Source organism: Otolemur garnettii, unplaced genomic scaffold, assembly GCF_000181295.1.
Source record: "Otolemur garnettii isolate 467f Iridium unplaced genomic scaffold, OtoGar3 scaffold00003, whole genome shotgun sequence".
Lineage (NCBI taxonomy): Eukaryota > Metazoa > Chordata > Mammalia > Primates > Galagidae > Otolemur > Otolemur garnettii.
The window spans coordinates 1,011,107-1,031,154 of NW_003852398.1; the positions used below are offsets into that span (position 1 = coordinate 1,011,107).

The 20,048-nt window shown below is 43.1% G+C and overlaps 2 protein-coding genes across 4 annotated transcripts in view; one reads left to right on the forward strand and one right to left on the reverse strand.

Annotated features, from left to right (window-relative positions):
• The window catches only part of KIAA1191 (KIAA1191 ortholog), an 18,212-nt gene extending 5,839 nt beyond the window's left edge, over nt 1-12,373 (forward strand). For all 3 annotated transcript variants that reach the window (XM_003781917.3, XM_003781919.3, XM_023515129.1), the window contains 5 exons: nt 3,394-3,520; nt 7,596-7,720; nt 10,470-10,576; nt 10,742-10,884; nt 10,996-12,373. In XM_003781917.3, the coding sequence (XP_003781965.1) occupies nt 3,394-3,520; nt 7,596-7,720; nt 10,470-10,576; nt 10,742-10,884; nt 10,996-11,204 (711 nt within the window). In that variant the 3' untranslated portion in view covers nt 11,205-12,373. The remainder of the gene's footprint in view (nt 1-3,393; nt 3,521-7,595; nt 7,721-10,469; nt 10,577-10,741; nt 10,885-10,995) is intronic.
• Nucleotides 12,374-12,456: 83 nt separating this feature from the next.
• Nucleotides 12,457-20,048, reverse strand: part of SIMC1 (SUMO interacting motifs containing 1) — a 67,541-nt gene continuing 59,949 nt past the window's right edge. Inside the window, exon 11 of the mRNA XM_023515130.1 lies at nt 12,457-13,272. Coding sequence (XP_023370898.1) covers nt 13,010-13,272 — 263 coding nt within the window. The 3' untranslated portion in view covers nt 12,457-13,009. The remainder of the gene's footprint in view (nt 13,273-20,048) is intronic.

A 20,048-nucleotide genomic window follows, 5' to 3' on the forward strand; every position in this document is an offset into this window, starting at 1 on the left:
TTTTTTTTTTGATTAAAAACTGGGATGGCCATGTGTTCTACCTGAGACTCTTCTGTCCGCACCCCCTCCATTTCCCAGCCAAGTTAAATCCGAGTTCATTAGCACAATTAGGTCCCATGTACCTCTCTCCAGGGCCCCTACTCAGGATCCAGTCATGCATGTTACTTAAGATTTCTTGGCTTGGCACCTGTGGCTCAAGTGGCTAAGGCTCCAGCCACATACACCTAAGGTGGCAGGTTCGAATCCAGCCCAGGCCTGCTAAACAACAGTGATGGCTGCAACCAAAAACATAGCCAGGCATTGTGGTGGGCGCCTGTGGTCCCAGCTGCTTGGGAGGCAGAGGCAGGAGACTCGCTTGAACCCAGGAGTTGGGGGTTGCTGTGAGCTGTGATGCCATGGCACTCTACCCAGGGGGACAGCTTGAGGCTCTGTCTCAAAAAAAAAAAAAAAAAAAAGATTTCTCGTATTTACTAAGGTATTTTCCGCCTCCACTTCTTTGCCTCATACCGCTCCAATACTGCTTAGGGTGCTTACCCTCCCATCCTGTCCTCTCACCCTCCCCTCAGTCTATTTGCCTTTCAATGGTATCTTTTTAAGTCTTAGCTCAAAAATCTCCTTTGTGAAGGTTTTCCTGACCTCTCCATCCTGATAATACTATCACCTCTCCCTTTGAGCTTTCCACTGTCCCATGGACCCATCATAATCCCTGTATTACTTTGTCATCCTCTATTAGTTCTTTGAGGGCAGGCGGCCGTGTGTAATTGTATACTTTTATAGTATCTAGCAGAGGGCTCAGCATGGACTGCCCCTAAAATGTTCCTTTTGTGACTGAGGGGAAAAAATTAGCTCTTTCTTGAACACATGCTGTCCTTTTCCTCATGCTGTTTCTCATGCCTTGAATGGTTTTTTCTCATGGCTGTTTTATCCTTGGTAAGAGCTGCTTCCTTCACAAGGCCCTTTCTCAGGGGTCCTCAAATTTTTTAAACAGGGAGCCAGTTCATTGTCCCTCAGACCGTTGAAAGACTGGACTCCGGGCCCCAGGACGAGTCGGCTCCTAAGCAGGACAGGCAGTGGAGGCAAAAACACCCAGTGGGCCGGATAAATGTCCTAGGCGGGCTGCATGTGGCCCGCAGGCCGTAGTTTGAGGATGCCTGCCCTTTCTCATGGATACCTTGATCTGTTCTCACAGTCCTTTTGGGTGTTTTAGTTTCATAGGTTCTCACTATGGTCTTTGTGGTTGTTACTGAGGCCTGTGCTTCCTGACTTCAGGGACTCTCACCTCTGACTCCCAAACCACCAAGAATACAAGAAAAGTTATATTGTTGCCTGAATAAACTAGGCCTGCCAAGTTCAGATAAGACCATTTAACCTCCAGCTATACAGTTTCACTGGACTTTGAGCTGCATGATCACTCAGGGACAGCGAATGTCCTGACAGGGAGTACACAGTGAGGGTCTGCTTAAACAGACCTGGGTGTGAATTCCAGATGACTTTGGGCACATAGCTTTACTGCTAAGCCGTGATGGCTTCATCTGAGGGATGGAAGTACATTATGTCATAGGGGTGTTGTGGGATTGAATAAGAGATTTAAGGGGTTGGCCCATACTATATTAGGTGTGTAGCTGATATGACTGCTGGCTCCCAGTTTAACTTTTACTTAGTAGAAATGTATTTGATTGTTTCCAATGAGTTTTTTCCTTTGATAGACTTTCAGAACAGAAAGCTCCTTTTAAGTAAGCATCCCCTACAGCTCCGCAGGGAATTCCCTATATCAGTTATTTACTGAAATATAACCCAGTCAGTTCAGGAGGAAGTATTCTATGTAAAAAGTAGTAGAAGTACTAGGAACAAAGGACCCCTGCGGCCTGCCTACAGTGTCAAAGCAGTGGGCTCAAATGGCTAGAGTGGGAAGTAAGCAGGGCTTTTGGTGGTGCTTTCAAGGGCAATGTACTTTTTCATTCATAAAGGCTGCTGATCACTTCACAAGACAATGAATGGGCCTCTGGTTTCCTGTTGTGCCTCAGCTGGAAGAGCTGACAGTTTGGAACAACTGTTCTCTCAAAGAAGAACACATGAGGCAAACTTGACTCATTACATGCATTCTTTCATTTGCTCTAACTATCTGCATATTAGGAATCAACCATTTTCTTTCTTCTTTTCTTTGTTTTGAGACAGTCTCACTTTGTCACCCCTGGTAGAGTGCCATGGCGTCATAGCTCACAGCAACCTCCAACTCTTGCGCTCAAGTGATTCTCTTGCCTCAGCCTCCCAAGTAGCTGGGACTACAGGTGCCCACCACAGTGCCCGGCTATTTTTAGAGACAGGGTCTCGCTCTGGCTGGGGAGGCTGGTCTTGAACCTGTGAGCTTAGGCAATACACCTGCCTTGGCCTCCCAGAGTGCTGGGATGAACCACTGCATCTGGCCTATGGAATCAAAGTAAGGAAACATAGGTTCAGGTTTTACTTGAGTAAGGTTATAGCTGAAAAGTATGAAATCGGTTTTGTAGTAGGGTTACAACATTACACTATTTTCAATATTTTCTTCCCTCCTTTCTGACCATCTTATTTCCTTAGTTCCTGTGGAGAAGCGGAGATTAGAGAATGAGCTTCATTCTCTACTTCTTGCTGGGCCAGAGCATGGTTTCAGGTGTTTAGATTATAGAAGGTGGATGCTTCCAGCTCTTGGCACATTAAAGATCAGGAGCTAAATAGATTGTTTTAAAAGACCATTACTTCAAGTGTGATCTTTGGACCAGCAGCATAAGTGTCACCTGGGAATTGCTTTGAAACATAGATTTTTTTTGCCCCAGCCCGGACCAACTTGGACCTACTAAATCACACTCTGAGGTGGAGCCCAGCAGTCTGTTTAACAAACTCTCCTGGTGATTCTGATGTTTGACAGATTGAGAACCACTTAGCAGTGCTCTCATTAAGTAAAATTTAGTAGTGGTCAGTGCTTAGTAAGGTTTCTCTTGCATTCTTTTTGTTTGTTTCACTGAGAATAGTACTATCATATACATGCAGTCATGGGCTGAGATGGTAGTAGATGTCAAAACTTCAAATTCTGGTTTTCTCACTTTCATAATTTTTTTAAAATTATTTTTTATTTTAATTTCAGGTTAATGTGAGGGTTCAAATAGGTTACAACATTTGCATTTGTTAGGTAGAGTCCTTCTTGTAGTTGTGTCACTTCTTTAAATTTAAGTTGTTCACACATCTTTTGTCACTATGGGTGATACCTGTTTAACTGGGTGGAGATGACCAACTGCCCCCTTCAAATAATTATTCACTTACAGTTAAGATATATTTCAAGTAACTTCTTCCCCAAAAGAGTAAGCCTAGGGATATGATTCACCTGCCCTGCTTAAGTACTTCCTTGCCTCTCTTGAACAGGTGGAGGAAGGAGAGGCCAGTGTATCCTCCCCTGCTATGACTCTGTCATCAGCCATTGACAGTACGGATAAGATCCCAGTGGTGAAGGCTAAAGCTACCCATGTCATCATGAATTCTTTGATCACAAGTAAGCACTCTTCACCCTTAAAGTGAAGTAAGGGTAGGGGAGAGTTTAGGCTTCCTACAACCCAGCTGTGGATGATTCTGCAAACTTGCTTACTTTACCATGTCCTAGCAAATGTCATTTAGGCTGCTGAATCAACCTCAGCCTTGAAGCTCCATTTAGGTGGAAGATTTTCCAGATATTAAGCATATAAGCTGATTTAGGTGCCTTCTTGCTGCTTTGTTGATACAGTCTCATTTTCCTATGTCTGACAGTGTGGCTTTGGGCCAGTTACATTAACTATAGAGACTGTTTCTCCCTTTATAAAATGTGGGGACTCTAGCTGGTGGGTTGAGGCTGAATTTAGGTGGCCCAGTGCTCAGTGGCTGGGAGCTGCTGCCATTGCTGTCTCTAGTTCTGCTGGAGAAAGCAACACACTGAGGCACTTCCCATTTGCCGTGTGTGTGTGTGTGTGTGTGTATTTTTTTGTTTTTTAAGAGACAAGAGTCTTAGTTTGTCGCCCTCGCTAGAGTGCTATGGTGTCACAGCTCACAGCAACTTCCAGCTCTTGGGCTTAGCTGATTCTCTTGCCTCAGCCTCCTGAGTAACTGGGACTACAGGCGCCCACCACAATGCCCGGCTATTTTTTTTGTTGTTGTTGTTAAAGTTTGGCTGGGGCTGGGTTTGAAGCTGGCACCCTTGGTATATGGGTCTAGTGCCCTACTCACTGAGCCACAGGTGCCGCCCTATGTATATATTTTTAAACAGCTCAAAATTGGTCCACCAGGAAGAGGACCAGGTTTTGGTGCCTCATGTGTCTTTAGTCTTAAGAATATGTGATTGTTCCTAATGAGGCCTGACAGAGTCTACTTTTTTTTTTTTTTTTTAAAACCTTATGACAACTTCTTTGCTTTAGAGCAGTGGTATACAACCTGTGGGTCATGACCCACAGGAACTGTATTAAAGAATTGTGGCATTAGGAAGGTTGAGAACCACTGCTCTAGAGGACTATTCTAAATTGCTGTGGGGAGTTAATAATTATTAGATACATAGCTCTGCTGGTTAGCAGTAGTGCCACTATTGGGTAAGGTACATAGAGATGGTTTTTGGTTGGCTCAGTTTTGAAGTCAGAAGCCCTTGATTTCAGGGTATCAGTTTGTCTTGGGCAATTCCTACAGAACCAAAAGTCCAAACTCTTACTTTGGTTTTCTCTTATTTACACATAAATGCACCTTTTTGAATCAGCAACTCCTGTTTAATATTTTGCAAGCTTGAGAACATGTTCTAACAGTGTTAGAAAACTTAGTTGTTGTTCTTTAGCACAGTGTAACTTCTTTTTTTCTTTTTTTGTAGAGACAAAGTCTCACTTTATCACCCTCAGTAGAGTGCAATGGCATCACAGCTCACAGCAATCTCCAACTCCTGGGCTTAGGCGATTCTCTTGCCTCAGCCTCCCGAGTAGCTGGGACTACAGGTGCCCGCCACAATGCCCGGCTACTTTTTTGTTGCAGTTTGGCCGGGGCCGGGTTTGAACCTGCTACCCTTGGTATATGGGGCTGGTGCCCTACCCACTGAGCCACAGGTGCCACCCAGTATAACTTCTTTATCCATATTACAGTTTACCAACAGTTCAGATTATAACACCCTAATACACTAATGTCACTCAGATACTTATTTCTCTTACTCACTTCCACATGTATGCATATATATATATATATATATTTTATAGGAGACACAGTCTCACTTTGTCTCCCTTGGTAGAGTGCTGTGACATCATAGCTCACAGCAACCTTCAGCTCTTGGGCTTAGGTGATTTTCTTACCTCAGCTTCTCAAGTAGCTGGGACTATAGGTGCTTACCACAATGCCTGGCTATTTTTTGTTGTTGTTGCAGTTTGGCTGGGGCTGGGTTTGAACCCACCACCCTTGGTATATGGGTTTAGCACCCTACTCACTGAGCCATAGGTGCTGCTCATGTATGCATATTTTAAGGTAATTCCCGGTAGGCATACCATTCGGTTTTTCTCAACTAATATTACCATGAACTTTTGGTGGTGCTATAGTCTTAAATTTTAAGAAAAAGTTGCATGTAAGATCTTGGTATCAGTATGCTATAGTTTATTAAATTCTTTCTCACTTTGTACATTTTTTTTTTGAGGTTTCAATATTTTATTCAAGTTATATTTTAAATGATGTTAATTACAGCATTTGAAGGGCAGGATCTAATTCCACACAAAATGGGAGACTCTAAAATATACCCATTAAACTGCTAAAAAATAAATTGAGTGGTAATACAATAGAAGTCCAATTTAGATTTTGAGTGTTGTTACCATGTGATCACAATCACATAGATTTCCCAGCTTATAGCTGGGGATCCTAGTAACTATTTCATACTCTGGTGCAAGGGCAAAAAACCACAACACGAGAAGGAATTGAGTCCTGAATTATTGGCTTCACCACATCCACCCGATCTGCCCCAAAATGGCACAAAAGAAACAGCTACTACATCCTGCAGACCTTTTGGGGTTAAAGAGGTGATAATGGACTGAGGTCTATTAATATCTGTCTATAAAAGTCCCTTTCAGGTAAGTCTGTACACACCATCAAGCAATGAGCCTTTCATCAGTTAGGGTTAGAAAACCAAGGTTGAATTCTCAGGAAGTCACAATTTCATTCATTTACTCAGTATGCATTTACAAAGTTTTTTTTTGTTGTTTTTTTGGAGATAGTCTTGCTTTGTCACCCTCAGTAGAGTGCTGTGGCATCATAGCTCATAGCAACGTCAAACTCTTGGGCTCAAGTGATTCTCTTGACTCATCCTCCCAAGTAGCTGGGACTATAGGCACCTGCCATAATGCCCAGCTGTTTTTAGAGCTAGGGTCTTGCTCTTGCTCAGGCTGGTCTTGAACCCGAGAGCACAGGCAATCCACCTGCCTCGGCCTCCCAGAGTGCTGGGATTACAGGAGTGAGCCAATGCACTCTACCTACTTTGTAAATTTTTATGTGACTACCTGGTAAGACTGGAAAACATCTTTGTGCACAGGTGGCGCCTGTGGCTCAGTGAATAGGGCGCCTGCCCTATATACCAAGGGTGGTGGGTTCAAACCTAGCCCTGGCCAAACTGCAACAAAAAAATAGCTGGGCATTGTGGCGGGTGCCTGTAGTCCCAGCTACTTGGGAGGTTGAGGCAAGAGAATTGCCTAAACCCAAGAGCTGGAGGTTGCTATGAGCTGTGATGGCATGGCCCTCTACCGAGGGTGACAAAGTGAGACTATCTCTAAAAAAAAAAAACCCAAAAAACAAAAACTTTGTGAATTTAGGTTTTTTTCTTTATTTATGATAAAAATACTTCCTTAGAGAAATGACTCAGTCATAGAACACATCTCATATCTAGATTTCTGATCCATAGCTGCCACATTCCTATGTAGTTTGTATGTAGATTAAACAAAAATTCATCTGTCATTCATTCCACAGTAGAACTAATTTACTGATGGAGATAATCAGAAAGGACACGGAGCATGTCAGCTATTCTATGCACTGTGATGGGCTGTTTTACTCAGGAGAGATGGTGGATCAGAGGACTAGTTAGATGGTGCCATCTTGCCTGATTGTGGCCAGTTTCTCTTTGTTTTTTTTGAGACAGAGTTTCACTCTGTCATCCTCAGTAGAGTGCTGTAGCATCACAGCTCACAGCAACCTCAAACTCTTGGGTTTAAGTGAGTCTCTTATCTCATCCTCCCAAGTAGCTAGGACTACAGGCGCCCGCCACAGCGCCTTTTAAGAGACAGAGTCTCACTTTGTCACCCTTGGTAGGGTGCTGTGGCATCATAGCTCACAGCAACCTCCAACTCCTGGGCTTAGGTGATTCTCTTTCCTCATTCTCCCAAGTAGCTGGGACTACAGGTGCCTGCCACAGCACCCGGCAATTTTTTTGTTGTAGTTTGGCTGGGGCTGGGTTCGAACCCACCACCCTGGGTATATGGAGATGGTGCCCTACCCACTGAGTGACAGGTGCCGCCCCTGGCTATTTTTTTTGTTGCAGTTGTCGTGGTTTAGCTGGCCTGGGCTAGCTAAATGACTATCATTTCCTCTGTTCTTAGAGCAGACCCAGGAGAGCATTCAGCGTTTTGAACAACAAGCAGGGCTGAGAGATGCTGGCTACACACCCCACAAGGGCCTCACCACCGAGGAGAGCAAGTACCTTCGAGTGGCAGAAGCACTTCACGTAAGCTGCTTTCTTAGGAATTTCCAAAAAAGCCAAAACTTTCAGCATTCACAGCTTGAAATCTGCATCTTACCCACAAGACTAGCTACGAATTTCTAGCTAAGCTAGGTGGGGCACTGAAGAATGGTTGGAAGAGAGGCAAAAGAATTTAGAAATGGGTTAGTCCAACCGGTGGTGACACTCCAAGACTGAAGTCTTCTAGTTTTTGCTTCATCTATAAAATGTGTGCGGGGAGTGGGTGGGGGGATCTGTTTTGTTTGGTTCTGGTTAGAAAGATCACATGAAATTCTCTGCTTCTTTGTACTTCATGAACCATAAAGCAAATGTAGATTCTTTCATGTATCAGTGACTGACCTTGAGGGAGGGAGAGAGAAATTGGGCAGTCTTAACACAGATGACAGTTTAACAAATAACTTTCAGAGAATGCCACTTTATACTGAATAGTGTTTTATAATTTGTGAAGCACTTGCATTCACTTCATATTCACGTTGATCCTTTGAGGCAGATACTACTCTCCATAAGTGAAGAGAATGAGGTCCGTGGTCAGTCTTGCTAACATCCTACTTCCTGTTGTTTTTTCCTCCTTATTCCAAAGTAGCCTGAGAATCTGGCTTTTGAAGGGGCTAACCAGGAGGGCAGAGGTAGACTGAGGGGGCAATATATAGCTTAGAAATGTGGACTGCCTTCTGGAGGCAAGGGTGGGTCATAATTCATCTTGTAATCCATCTTGTTACAAGTTTTGTTGTAAGAGTTCTAACTAGGGTGTGAGGGGGGCTGTGGGGTATGGTCATGGCAGCACAGAAGGCAGGGAAGGATGATATACAACACATGGAAAAAGAGATAACATGGATATTGGTGCCCTGGGCTAAGGACATAAGACATTGTAGAGTGTTTGCATTTTGTAACGAGCATTCCACATGATTAGCTAAGTTTATTTATTTACTTTTTGAGACAGTCTCACTCTGTCACCCTTGGCAGAGTGCCATAGCATCACAGCTCTCAGCAACCTCAGACTCCTGGGCTCAAGAGATCCTTTTTGTTTCAGCCTCCTGGAATAGCTGGGATTACAGGCAGTGCCACCACACTGGGCTAATTTTTCTATTTCTAGTAGAGACGGGGTCTTGATCTTGCTCAGGCTGGTCTTGAACTCCAAAGCTTGAGCAATCCACCAGCCTCAGCCACACAGAGTGGTAGGATTATCAGTGTGAGCCACCACATCTGGCCTGCAGGCTGTTTAAAAACTAAGCTATTGCTATAGGGGATCAGAGTTGGGTTGGTGGCCAGTTTAAACTCTTAGCCAAGACAGATGCTTCCAGAGAGGGGCACTGTCAGCTTTTGACACTTAATTGAGAACTTTCTAAGATAGGTCAGGCAGAATTCCATGTGAATAGTGGATGGTAGGACTGACTTTGGTTGGCCTGGCCTATTTTTTGCATCTTACCCACAAGGCTACAACATGAGGACAGCTGAAATGCTAGGTGTAATTAGCCCCATTTTGTAACAGATTGTCACTTTATATAAACTTGTATGTTGAATGAGAAAATTCAAATGTGGGGCAGTGCCTGTGGCTCAGTGAGTAGGATGCCAACCCCATATACCAAGGGTGCTGGGTTCAAACACGGCCCCGACCAAACTGCAACAAAAAAATAGCTGGGAGTTGTGGTGGGTGCCTGTAGTCTCAGTTACTCGGGAGGCTGAGGCAAGAGAATCATCTAAGCCCAAGAGGTGGAAGTTGCTGTGAGCTGTGATGCTATAGCACTCTATCGAGGGCAACAAAGTGAGACTCTGTCTCTAAAAAAAAAAAAAATTCAAATGTGATTATTTGTTCAGAATGTAGCTTGGACTAGGCAGTCGCATAATAGACATGGAGGGCAGAGCCTTGCACCAAAACTGAGATTTGTCTTCTACTAAGCTCCTAGTTTGTTAGAGGTATGCTTACAATGCTGAGGGACCCCAGAGTGGTCAATTATTGGAGAGGAGAGACTAGAGTAGGCTCCACAGAGGAAGTGTTTAGCCAAAGAGTAGTAGCATGCCTGAGTGCTGGCTTTGAGGGGCTGGGAACCATAGGGTGTGTGCACAGTAGGAGAGGCAGTGAGATAAGACTTCAAGGCCCTGCTTAAAAGGCCTTGGACCTTCTTGGCCTTTTAAGCTCTGGCTGTCCCATATAACTAGCTGAGTACATGTGGGGAAGTTACTTCACTTTTCTAAAAATAAGTGCTCTAGTGCAGAGCTTTTTGTACAGAGATATTTGAGACATGTTATAAAATGAATGCATTTGTTAAAAGACAGGATTCCATCTAGTATGGTGAAACAAAGGGAGTATTTATTAGATCATGTGAAATCATTCCACCTATGTTTTTCCTTGTGCCTCAAGTTAAAATGTGAACCAAATTGTTTATGCCCAGACTTAGCTGTTTAGCATCTGTTTTAGATTTTCTTTTTTTTTTTCTCAAGACAGAATCTCACTATGTCACCCTCAGTCAAGTGCTGTGGTGTCACAGCTCACAGCAATCTCAAACTCTTAGGCTTAAGCGATTCTCTTGCCTCATCCTCCCAAGTAGCTGGGACTACAGGCACCCGCCACATCGCCTAGCTATTTTTTTGTTGTAATTGTCATTGTTTGGCAGGCCCAGGGTGGGTTGAATCCCCCAGCTCTAGTATATGTGGCTGGCACCCTAGTCACTGAGCTACAGGTACCAAGCCGATTTTTAGTCATTTTTAAAAAGTCTCTTTTTACCCATCTGAACAGAAACTAAAGCTACAGAGTGGAGAGATAACAAAAGAAGAGAAGCAGCCTGTGTCAGCCCAGTCCACTCCAAGCAGCACCCCTCATTCTTCACCCAAGCATAGGCCCAGGTGAGCCCTTTCTGTGATCCCTGTCAGTGTGCTTCAGGGGGGAGCTAGTGGCAAGAATGAAGTTGTATTTAGGCCTGTGGATTCTGAGTGAGAAGGGCTAGCTCACACATTTCTACCTGTATAGGAAAAGAATATATTAGGATATGTTTTATTTCTCTCTTCCAGAGGCTGGTTTACTTCTGGTTCTTCCACAGCTTTACCTGGCCCAAATCCTAGCACCATGGATTCTGGAAGTGGGGATAAGGACAGAAACCCATCAGATAAATGGAGCTTCTTTGGACCAAGATCCCTCCAGAAGTATGATTCAGGTAAGGCAGCGCCTTCAAAAATGAAAGCAAAGTGGAGGAATTTTATTGTGTTGTAGATCAGGAGCTGCCTACTGGTTTTGAAATCTTTTGCTCTCTGGTTTACTTATGTAGGAAGTTTTGCCACCCAGGCCTACCAGGGAGCCCAGAAACCCTCTCCAATGGAACTGATCCGAGCCCAGGCCACTAGGATGGCTGAAGATCCAGCAAGCTTCAAGCCACCCAAGATGGACATCCCAGGGATGGAAGGGAAGAAACAACCCCCACGGACCCATAATCTCAAACCCCGTGACTTGAATGTGCTCACACCCACTGGCTTCTAGAGCTATTTCTGTTCCAGGGATTATAGAGACCCTCTTCCCTTTTACCTTGGCTCTGACATAGGAAAGGTATATTTAAAAAAAAAAAATCTTTTAAATTGAGGCTATACCTGAAGACTTAATTGGTTTTTGAGAAACAGTAGTGCAGTTTGCTCTTGCTATGTGGGAGAAGCCATTTTGTACTGCTTTAAAGTTAGGTTAAATCTCAGCACTTGTCTATGGGGACTTCATGATCTATTTTTGTATTATTTACCCTAGACAAGACTGTGATCATTGCTTACTGAGACAATGTTTGTGCTGCTCTAAAAACACAGGCTTCCTGATCCCTTTACCACTGTCAATGTGAGCACTGACAAATCATGGCATAGAGATGCTCACTGACTAGTTCAGACAACTTTAGGCCTCTTGACTGCTGGTGCTGTATTCAGCCTTGTCAGGTAGGTGGGCCTAACATCTGTTTGAGACCCAGGTACAGTTAAAAGCTAGACTTGCCAGGGATCTTTCTTTCCAGGCTGAAACTGGAGTCATCTTGCATTTTGGTAGATCTAATAGACACTTTGTCCTACAGCTACTTCCTCATGTAGTACCTCTTGGGCCAGTGCTAATGGGGGAATATTTCTTTTTTATGCCACAGAACAAACACTAGTCTTGCATATGCTGTCTTGTATTTTATGTGAGAGTAATTCCAGTGTGGTTGAAAACTTTCTAAGGGAGAAAATTCAATCTACTGGTTTGATAAATGGATGTTAAGATGGTAACTACAGTTAGTCTTGAGTTCATGTGAAAGTAGGATCACCTTATTTTGATTTTCTTGTTCATCATCAGGTCAGAGCCTAATACATTTTTTTGGGGGGGTGGTTAGAGATGGAAGAATTCAAAATTCTTTGTATGAAAGCATTTGTCACCAAAATGAGCCTCATACCTTTATGTAGTGGATACCTTACTGGGGGAAAGGAAATATGGAAACTGCGTTTTTATTTCTCCTCACTGCATACATGTTCAGTCACTGTCTTGAACACTATCTCTCACTTGATTTGGATAGTATTTTATCAGTACATAGGAGCTGACCTTTCCATAGAGCTGTCCTGCAGTCTCAAATTATCAGAACAATTAATTTATTTGTGTCTTTTGTCTTTTATTTTGACAATAAAAATCCTTATAACTTTCTCAAATGTGGGTCTCTATTTCTTTGTCCTTTTAAGAATACTCTGTTCTGCCTATCTGTAGTCATGGAACTAAAGCATGGTAAACTTGGATTTTGAAAAACTGTTGCCTTTTCTTGTTTTGTCCTTTTAACACCAAATGTTTTATAATACATTCCTTTTGTTTCTAACCTCTTCATACATTAGATCTTAATAGACTGGCCACAAAGTGAAAGTCATAGGCATTGTAACAGATTTTATATAGAATATTTGTGTTCCACAAAGGAAAAACAAATGTCTTTCTCTTTAGAAACAGGTTTTCAGTACCTTGAAAGACGTAACATTGATGTAGAGAGTTTGTTCAGAGGGATTTTCTCACTTGAAATGTTTAACATAGTGTTATAGTATTACCTGTCTCAAAAAAAGCATACATAAATAATTTATTAAAAAATATATACACCTTGTATATTTAAGCCATATTTGAGAATAGGCTAGGCTAGGATTATTTAAAAAATATTTCATAAAGAGTTAGAAAGTTATTATAACCTATAGATAAATAAGATAGGTTTGGTCCTGTAGGGTTAACTACTTTCCATACTTTGAGTTTCTAAGTAGTTGAAGACAGAGTTCAGGAGGTATTCTTGGTGTTCAGTGTTTAGAAGGCCCTCAGGAGCTGTTCCAGTTATTTTGAGAGGGCTCTGCATCAGGGTTCAAGTCTGCTGCATAGAAGAGCAGGAGCTTTAACAAGTGCACTTTGTCTTGGAGTTGGGGGACGAGAGGTTCCCCCAGCATCTGGATCAGGCGGCTGCGGAAGGCTTCAATTTGCTTTTCCACGTCCACCACTGTGATGTCATCTCCTTGCTGGGGCTTTGGCTTAATCCTTTTAATTATTAAGTCTTTTCGATCAATCACTGAACTCCGTAAGTGCTCTGAAAGAGGGAAAAAGGTGAGCTCTTAAACACTTCACTCCTTTATGATTTAATATGAAGTCCAATTTTAATAGGCAGGGTCCTAGCAAAGATTTGTTGACTAGTTACTGGGAAACAAGTCAAAGGCCATGTGAGTGCTTGTGCTAAATCCATTTCCTAAAAATCCTGTGTTCCTGGTTCTCTCTGGTCCTCAAAAAAATTTTTAAAAAAAAATATTTTCCCCCAAATTGTATTCCATTTTAGTTTTTTCCCTTTGCTGATTTAAACAATGAGCCTATAGTTAACAAAACTGTACTTCAATTAATACAACCACTCAGAAAATAATTTGGGTGGATTATGCAGAGATTTCTAAGTATGAGAAGAACCAGAAATATTGAACTTGCTGAGTTTGTGGTATTGGTTTATTATAACTCAATCAATTTTGTATGTATTGCAGGATAGATCAAATGAATATTTCTGTCATTCGGAACAATGGTTCTCACTGGGAGAAAAGGAAGAATCCTTTGTTATTAGAGTAGAAATTGAGGTACTAATATAAATTTGTATTATTTATTTATTTATTTTTTTTGAGATGGAGCCTCAAGCTATCCCCCTGGGTAGAGTGCAATGGCATCACAGCTCACAGCAACCTCCAACTCCTGGGCTCAAGCGAGTTTCCTGCCTCAGCCTCCCAAGTAGCTGGGACTACAGGCACCCGCCACAATGCCTGGCCATTTTTTTTTTTTTTTTGGTTGCAGCCATCATTGTTATTTGGCGGGCCCGGGCTGGGGATTCGAACCCGCCAGCTCAGGTGTAAGTGGCTGGCACCTTAGCCGCTTGAGCCACAGGCGCCGAGCCTAAATTTGTATTTTTAAAAAGAAGACATTTACTAGCTCTGTCATCAGAAAAGGCCTAGAAGCAGAGATGTCTCATTAGCAATCAGCATACTTAGCACCAGATTTTGGTTTCTAAATACCATTCCTATTCAAAGAAATCAGAAATTTTTGGGGAGAAAAGGCTGATTTCTACGACCAAGAAAAGAAAATTACAAGGTGATCCTGAAACATCTTTTATAAGAAAGTAAAAACTGATGGAGACTTGTCAAAAGGACATAGGGACCAACTTGAAGGAGGCTCCTGTTTGGCACACTTTAGAAAATGTGGTCATCAAATGACAAAAATGAATCAATACATTGAATTATAAAAATTGATACTGTGTTAACACACCAAATTTTTTTTTTTTTTTTTTGTGACAGTCTCAAGCTGTCACCCCAGGTAGAGTGCTGTGGTGTTGTAGCTCACAGCAACCTCCAACTCTCGGGCTCAAGTGATCCTCTTGCCTCAATTTTTCTATTTTAGTAGAGACAGGGGTCTTGCTTTGCTCAGGCTGGTCTCGAACTCGTGAGCTCAAGCAGTCCACTGCCTTGGCCTCCCACAGTGCTGGAATTATAGGCGTGAGCCACTGCACCTAGCCCCAACACTGAAAGTTTTAAAACTTCTAAGCACATCATAAAAGGGGAGAAGGGAATGATCCTTTTCCCCAATGGCTAGCTAAGAAACATGGAAGGTATAACTACAAAGTCGCTACTTTCCAACCTACTAGTTTGATTCAGATAAGAAGCATCAGTGGATGCTAAAAATATCAAGGAATGGCTGAAAAGTATATTCACTGTCTTAAACTTTTACTCTGTGGATTAAAGCAAAAATAAGGGAGAGGTCTGATAAACACTATCTTAACCAAGTGACCAAACTTAACAATAATGGCACCACGGTGTTATGCACTGGGAAGGAAGATGCATCTTCACCTATTTAGTGTTTTTTTTTGTTTGCTTTTTGAGACAGAGTCTCGATTTGTCACCCTGGGTAGGGTGCTCTGGTGTCACAGCTCACAGAACCTCAAATTCTTGGGTTCCAGTGATTCTCTTGCCTTAGCCTCCTGAGTAGCTGGGACTACAAGTGCCCGCCACAATGCCTAGCTAGTTTTAGAGACAGGGTCTTGCTCTTGCTCAGGCTGGTCTCAAACACCTGAACTCCAAAAAAAAAAGTATCTCATGCCAAACCCACGGGCCATCCCCAGTAGGATTCTAGAAGTGTGTGGAACCGAGGCAAAGGAGTACATATAAGGCAAAAGTACTGAGAGAGTTCGAGGACTTCATGACTCCTAGACCATCATTTTCTCAGTCTCCTCATTTATGAAATGGGGATAATAGCACAATGAAACAAATTCCCTGAGAAATTTAGGAAACAGAATAAACTTATTTTAAGCAGTATATTAGGTAACATTTCAAACAATATGCTCAGTATGTTTTCACCCAACCTTCAGATGAAAGTACTGAAAAGTAAAGTTCCTCTAAACTTATCCCAATGGGGCTGATTGTTGTCTGAAAAGAAAGTAAAATAAATACACTCCAACAAGTTCAAAAAGTCTGGAAATTCAGGAAACAAAGCTGCCCTGAGATGCAATTGCAGGGCTCTTTCTTTTTTTTTTGAGACAGAGTCTTAGTTTGTTGCCCTTGGTAGAGTACTGTGGGTCACAGCTCACAGCAACCTCCAACTCCTGGGTTCAGGTGATTCTCTTGCCTCAGCCTCCCAAGTAGCTGGGACTATAGGTGCCTGCCACAACGCCCAGCTATTTGTAGAAATGGGGTCTTGCTCTGGCTCAGGCTAATCTTGAACCTGTGAGCTCAGGCAATCTACTCACCTTGACCTCCCAGAGTACTGGGATTACAGGCGTGAGCCACTGTGCCTGGGCTGCACGGCTCTTTCAACATTCAGTGAGCAAAACTTTACAGGGAGCACCCACTACATATCTGGAACTGGGCGAGGCTCTAGGGATACAGTGAAGTCAGAGACTTGTAGACCCAATCCTTGTAGACTGATATTCTAATTGCAGGAAGCCTGACGCAAGATAAGTCAACAAAATTAATTATAGCTTGTGGTGAATGCAATCAAAGAAATCAACAGCTGTGATAAATAGTAATACTGTGGAGAATGAGGAAAGCAGCCTGCTGTAGCTAGGGAGGGCCTCTGGGCTGAGTCCTGAAGGATAAGAAGGTAGCAACTCGGCTTGGCGCCTGTGGCTCAAGTGGCTAAGGCGCCAGCCACATATACCTAAGGTGGCGGGTTCGAATCCAGCCCAGACCCACCAAAACAACAATGACGGCTGCAACCAAAAAACAGCCAGGTGTTGTGGCGGGTGCCTGTGGTCCCAGCTACTTGGGAGGCTGAGGCAGGAGACTCACTTGAGCCCAGGGGTTGGAGGTTGCTGTGAGCTGTGAAGCCACCTACCCAGAGGGGATAGCTTGAGGATCTGTCTCAAAAAAAAAAAAAAAAGAAGGTAGCAACTATACAAAGTTCCAGAGGAAAAACAGTCTAGCTAGAGAGAGCACCAAGTACACATGCCCTGAGGCAGGAAAAGGCATGTTTTGAGAACTAGAGATAAAATCTGGCTAGATGGCTCAGCACCTGTGGCTCAAGTGGCTAAAGCACCAGCCACATACACTTAAGGTGGCGGGTTTGAATCCAACCCAGGCCCGCCAAACAACAATGATGGCTGCAACCAAAAAATAGCCAGGTATTGTGGCGGGCACCTGTGGTCCCAGCTACTCGGGAGGCAGAGGCAGGAGACTCGCTTGAGCTCGGGAGTTGGAGGTTGCTGTGAGCTGTGATGCCACAGCACTCTACGCAGGGGAATAGCTTGAGGCTCTGTCTCAAAAAAAAAAAAAAATCAGGCCAGTTAACCTTCTGCCGCATGGGCTAATGTAATAAAATGCCCTAGCCGAATGCAGGTGCTTTGGACTTTCCAGTCTCCAGAACTGTGTTAAAGCATTGGGAGGTGTATGCCAAATGTTAACAGCATCCATGAAAGTTAATGAAAATTATATTTGATACTTTAAGTGTTTCAACTAACCTAAAGTAATTACTTTATTAAATGGGAAACCTAAAAATCATATTAGTAAGAGGGACAGTATTAAAAGATGAGATTAGAAAGTAGGGTAGGCCATGTTACAATGTTATAATGTGAAGTTTGGCCTTTGAGAATAGATTGGTATCTGGAGAGTTGTAAATAAGAAAATATGATTATTTCACTTTGCTACTGATGGAGAATGGTTTTAGGAGGATAAGAGTCTTTTAAGAGAATCTGATTTTCTTTTCTTTTTTTTTTCTTTTTGAGACAGTCTCAAGCTGTCACCCTGGGTAGAATGCCATGGCATTATAGCTCACAGCAACCTCCAACTCTTGGGCTGAAGCGATCCTCTTGCCTTGGTTTTTCTATTTTTAGTAGAGACAGGGTCTTGCTTTTTGCTCTGGCTGCTCTTGAACCTGTGAGCTTAAGCAATCCACCAGCCTCAGCCTCCCAGAGTGACAGGATTACAGGTGTGAGCCACCATGTCTGGCTGAATCTGATTTTCTTATACATGGTCTGTACTACTCTGAAAAATAAAAAAAATTATTTTGAAAAAAATGGAAAGAGAAGGTGATGGAATAGGGTAGAACAAGAATGACCTGGGGTACTAGCAAGAGAAATCTGGAGTTTATTAAATAATGCAGGAAATGTAATGAAGCAAATGTTAGCAGCGCTCATTTAAGCACTACCTATGGGGGAGGAAATCTCAGTCAGTAGACTTCAGCCATTCTGGTCCAATTGGCAAGGGCTAGGATTTTATGCTTCAGTAGGCAGGGGAGCTCCTGTGTCAGAGGTTGTTGATCACTATGAGAGGAAATTTAACACTAAAGAGGGTTTAGTATAATGTCTGGCTCAAGATATTTTAGCTTATAGGCTTGGAGCCTGTGGCTCAAGCAGCTAGGGCACCAGCCACATACAATGGAGCTGGCAAGTTCGAACCCAGCCCGGGCCTGCCAAACAATGACAACTACAACAAAAAATAGCCAGGTGTTGTGGCGGGAGCCTGTATTCCCAAATACTTGGGAGGCTGAGGCAAAAGAATTGCTAAAGCCCAAGAGTTGGAGGTTGCTGTGAGCTGTGACGCCACAGCACTATACTGAGGGTGACATAGTGAGATTCTGTCTCAAAAAAAAAAAATTAGCTGATAGTATTATTATTGGCTCTGAATCACTACAGGAGTTAATTATTATTTTATCATCATCATCATTACTATAGAAAGCTCCAACCTAGCTCATCAAACTGAGCTCTTTATCTTCTCTGCAGATCTCTTCTCCATTTTTCTCCATGTTAGTAATGGCGGAATCCTGGGAGTCATCTTCAGACTCAGTCACTCCAGTCCTGTCAACTGAACTTCAAAGTGCTTCTTTCTGTCCTGTTCTAGGCTTCTCTTCTATACTCCATACACTCCTGTCACCATTACCCCTCTCCTGACCCCTCACATCAGGCAGAGTGACCTTTTAAATTCTCAGACCTGACCATGACACTCCCTTTCTTGAGACCACATTGATGGTTTCCCTCTATTCTTGGTATTGGCTGAATTTCCTAAACATGGCTGAGGAGGCCCTTCATGCCTGGCCTGTCTATTTTATTTTATTTTGAGTCAGAGTCTCACTTTCTTGCCCTTTGTAGAGTGCTGTGGCATCACAACTCATAGCAAACTCAAACTCTTGGGCTTTACAGATTCTCTTGCCTCAGCCTCCCAAGTAGCTTGGACTACAGGAGCCTGCCATTAACACTCGGCTATTTTTTAGAGATGAGGTCTTGCTCTGGCTCAGGCTGGTCTCAAACTCGTGAGCTTAGGCAAGCTACCTGCCTCAGCCTCCCAGAGTGCTAGGATTACAGGTGTGAGCCACTGTGCCTGGCCCCATCTACTATTTTAGTTTCATTTTATGCCATTCTCCTCTTGCTCACCACGTCCTAGCCCCACTAGCTTATATGTTTCTTGGACTCAGTAAACAACTTCTTGTCTCAGGGCCGTCGGAGATGCTGTTCCTTCCTTCTGGAAAACTCTTCTTCTGTACTTGCCTGGCTAACCACCATGACTTCATATCTTAGCTGAAGTATCACTTCTTTGGGGAGGCCTTCCCAGGTCTCTCAAAAAATAGATTGAGTTCTCTTATTTTGTGTACTTATACTTCCCTTTATAGGATTTATTTTAATTGTAATTGTATGTTTCTTACATGATTGTTGAGGGTTAACCTCTACACTAAACCATAGTTTCATGAGGGCAGAGGCTATAATGTTCTATTCATTGTGGTTTTCCCAATGAATCAGGTCCAGAAAAGATATTCAGTAGGTATCTCTTGCCCGGATGAACACATGAATTGAACTGCCCTCTGCCTGTTCTGCTTTTCTCTCCTCTGGGGACAGGCTCCTTGTAGGAAGGCTGTGTGTATGATTCTCCTCAGGATAACTGGTGGCTGCCTTCTGTGGGCTGCCCTGCCTGAGCTGTCCAGCTGAGTGGGATTTGGGAAAAACATGTATTTTGTTTATCTAAATATACTAAGTTTTAAGTTCCTAAGATTAATAGTTTTAAAATAAGAGGTACTCACCAGCATCAGGAAAACTCCATGACAGAGAGCAACTGTAATTTTGCTAAGGCTCAAACTCGAATTATATGGCTATGAACCTGGGGTGAGGGGGTTGATTCTCTTAGAGAGGATGAGCTCAAGTGATGGCCCAGCCTCCACAGTGCAGTAGGGCTGCTCTGTCTCTGCTCTACCTTTACAAATGTAAAATAAGGGTTTAGGATGTTCTTCTCCCGAAGGTCTGTACAAAAGTAATTTAACAGTGTACAGACTGTTTAGAAAATGGAAAGTGGGCTCGGCGCCTATAGCTCAACAGGCTAAGGCGCCAGCCACGTACACCTAAGGTGGCGGGTTCGAATCCCC